This window comes from Temnothorax curvispinosus, unplaced genomic scaffold (genome assembly GCF_003070985.1).
Source record: "Temnothorax curvispinosus isolate PA1 unplaced genomic scaffold, ASM307098v1 QBEX01016559.1, whole genome shotgun sequence".
In the NCBI taxonomy this organism is placed as follows: domain Eukaryota; kingdom Metazoa; phylum Arthropoda; class Insecta; order Hymenoptera; family Formicidae; genus Temnothorax; species Temnothorax curvispinosus.
In genome coordinates this window covers 1-3,352 of record NW_020226339.1, presented here as the reverse complement: position 1 = coordinate 3,352, position 3,352 = coordinate 1, and the positions used below count along the sequence as shown (strand labels likewise).

The window sequence follows — 3,352 nt, the reverse complement described above, 5'->3', positions numbered from 1 at the left end:
TTAAGACCGGTTCTACACAACAATCAATAGTATTGTATGTCAAAGTCGTATGTCGGAACGCAGCCGATGGTCTAATGAGAAAATTTCTCTTTCGAAAACGAATTTTCCTTATTGAACCATCGGGTTACGTTCAGACATCCGACTTTGAATACTATATACTGATTGTAGAACCGGCCCTAAAATAAAGATTGCACTTAAGACAGTCTTAGAAATAAGAACGGATTATGAATATTGGCCATAGATCAACATCTATGGAATTCCTCGTTACGCAATGCGAAAATACCCTTCATTCCCTTCTACGGAGACAAACTCGCGCAGATCTCCATCGAAAACGAAAAACAATCGAAAGCTCGCGCCTGTCTCTATGGAACCTGCCGTTCCCGCCGTTCGCGTTTCATAATTTCGAACGCGCGATCGCGGGGAGCGATAGGCCGGTCGCGACCGGACGCGACGTCGCCGCGGCGCGAAACTCGGTGGTTTTCGAACGCGGGAAGGTGGACCGGACGCGATCGCGCGAGATGACCGCGGCAACGCCGTCGGAAAAAGAAAGAGAAGGTCGACCGATCGGCGAGGGTGAAGGGTCACGAATACCGGGGGCGAATGCGCGGCTTCGATTCGAGGTGTCACGGCCACGTGTGTCACACGTCTGTCACGATTCCCGTGGCGGACGATCGGCGACGACGCCGCCGTCGTCGGCGGCGGTGCAGCGACGTCGAGAGCTGCGCGAAGCGGCACACGTGACCTGCGCGGCTATTCTTAGTCGCAGGAGGCGGCGAGCGCACGCTCGCTCGGCCATTCGTCGTCCGGCGCGCGTCCGAGACACTCAGGAACATCGGGAGTCTCTCTCCTCTCTCTCTCTCACACTCTTTCTCCTTTACGTTTTACCCGTGTCTCACCCGTACATACACACGCGCACCCACAACCAACCCGTTCACGATGTCTGGACTCGCGGATCCCGTGGCGTTCGCCAAGGATTTCATAGCCGGCGGCGTGGCCGCGGCCATCTCCAAGACCACCGTCGCGCCCATCGAGCGCGTCAAGTTATTGCTGCAGGTACAGCACATCTCCAAGCAGATCGCCGCGGATAAGCAATACAAGGGTAAGTGGAGCGTGGTTGTTCCCCCGAGTTCCCGAGCGCCCTCGGATCTTCCCCGGGACGCCGGGATCTCGAGAGGATCTCGCGCGCGGATGGCCGCCGGTGTCGCGGCAAAGGGAAACGGGGATCCTCGGTTCGCCGTTAAAGTGCACGGCGGAGCCCGCGGAACATGTGACAGTATAGCCAAAGTAGCCATCGAACGTGCCATTGTTCCTCGCGGGGTGCGCGAACGCGGCGCACCGTGCCGCCGCTTCGATCGCGGACCAGCCGCGTGCCGCGATCCGCGGGGAGGAGAGACAAAGAAAGAAAGAAAGATAGAAAAAAAGAGACATGGCCGTTATGTAATGCGTGGCCCGTCGGTGCCGCGCACCGACGTCGCGCGTGCCCCGCGCGCGGAAACGCGGCCACGCGAGCGTGCGTGCGCGCGCGCGCACGCACGCTGGCGCGCTCGCTCGTCGCTCGCGAACGACGAATTTCGCGCTGCGTTTATGTAACGAAGGTCGGCCCGCGAGTTTCGGCGCGACTTACATAACTCCGCGCGGCCGATCTCGCACGCGCGACGGAAAGGCCTTCTACGGCGGCGGCGGCGACTCCCGTTCGCCCCCCCCGTCCCCCCGCGCGCGCGCGACGAGATCGATATTTCGTTGGAACGGCGGCCACCCGTTTTTCCTCCCGAGCCAGATGGCAGCGCGTGGCTTCCTCTCCACGCTCTCTGCCCGAGACCCCGATCGATGACGATGCACGGTCCAACATGGCCGCCCTTTCGTCCGGCCACGAGACCGAATTCCTCTCTCTCTTTCTGCCTTCTCTATACTTCCACGCGTCACGAATTCCCCTCCGCCGCGTGCCCATTCAGCGCCTCCGCGCTGATTCATTGCCGTAGACGCGAAGACCGCGCTATCGGGGTCTCGATCTCCTTCCTCCCGTTCGTTCGGCGCTTCGGGAGAGGAAAAAAAAATGTCATTGCCCGCGCGACACTCCTGGAATTCGACGGTCGTCTCGTTCCGATTGTCGAGTCACGTTGCTCGCGACGATAACGGGAGATATCTCGCGGCTTATCGCCGCGAGACGGCTTCAAATTGTCACGCGCAACACCTGCATTGTCGGATCGCGAAGATCGATTAGACTGGAGGATAAAGTTTGTCAAAGGAATTGATAACTGTTAGATGTACGGCGATAGTATTAGATAAATGTACTACTAGCGAGACAATTTTCCACTTAAATTCATTCATTAACGCCACTCGACAGTCATATAGAACGTTCCAGAACGTTCCGAACGGCTATCGTCGTTTCTTTATTTTTATATTATGATTTGTGGATTATCTCAGGTTTTATCAGTAACAAGAATTTCACCGGATGTAATCTTTTATCAGTCTGAGACTTTTAATGTTAATTATATGTAGAAAATATATAAAATATGTTCTACGATTCTTTAGGCTGCGCTCGAATAGTCGCTGCCAGCACTGGCAGCCTTAGCTTTGTAACTAAACATCATAGGGCCGGTCTCACTAACGTCGATTAACTGTAACCTTCGATTGAATCACTCACTCTTCGTCTGTCCCACTTTCTAACTGTCCCCCTCATGTCCATTTCTATCAATGCAGGTTAATTTTAATCTCCATTTAACTTACCTGTCATTTTTTCCAGTTCTAAAAGTTAAAAAAAGATAGAAACCAAATTAAACCGAGATTAAAGTTAATCCACATTGGTAGAAATGGACATTAGAAAGAGACAAAGAGTGAGTTTAATCAAAGATTACAGTTAATCGACGTTATATGTTTTTAAAGTACGTAAAACATAGTTCTACAGTTCTTTAGTTTGGTATAGCTAAACATTTATGTGTCTCTATATTTCTAATTTGCTTATTGAAACGTTAATGTATGAAAAATTATTAAAATAAGATACAACAAGCATTGTTCGTGCCTTTGTGTTTTATTATACATTTGCATTCTGTATTACCTTTCAGGTATGATCGATTGTTTCGTTCGTATCCCACGCGAACAAGGATTCCTCAGTTACTGGCGCGGTAACTTCGCCAACGTTATCAGATACTTCCCAACGCAAGCCTTGAACTTCGCCTTCAAGGACAAGTACAAGCAGGTTTTCCTCGGTGGCGTTGACAAGAACACTCAGTTTATGCGTTATTTCCTTGGAAATCTCGCATCTGGTGGTGCTGCCGGAGCCACGTCTCTGTGCTTCGTCTACCCACTCGACTTTGCCAGAACCAGGTAAATTACAATAGTTTCCTTCATCCAC

General features: G+C 52.1%; 1 protein-coding gene across 1 annotated transcript; it reads left to right on the top strand.

Moving 5' to 3' along the window:
• Positions 1–777: 777 nt before the first annotated feature.
• Positions 778–3,344, top strand: LOC112466793 (ADP,ATP carrier protein 2-like). Its single transcript, XM_025035117.1, has 2 exons — positions 778–1,099; positions 3,063–3,344. The coding sequence occupies exons 1-2, from the start codon at positions 937–939 to the stop codon at positions 3,326–3,328; spliced, it is 429 nt and encodes a 142-aa protein (XP_024890885.1). The 5' UTR covers positions 778–936; the 3' UTR covers positions 3,329–3,344.
• The last annotated feature ends 8 nt before the right edge of the window (positions 3,345–3,352 follow it).

Bases quoted from the DNA above. Each gene is read 5' to 3' on its own strand.
- LOC112466793 (XM_025035117.1), top strand. From the start codon at position 937: ATGTCTGGACTCGCGGATCCCGTGGCGTTCGCCAAGGATTTCATAGCC. The intron at 1,100-3,062 runs GTAAGTGGAGCG...ATTACCTTTCAG, and splicing joins CGCGGATAAGCAATACAAGG to GTATGATCGATTGTTTCGTT.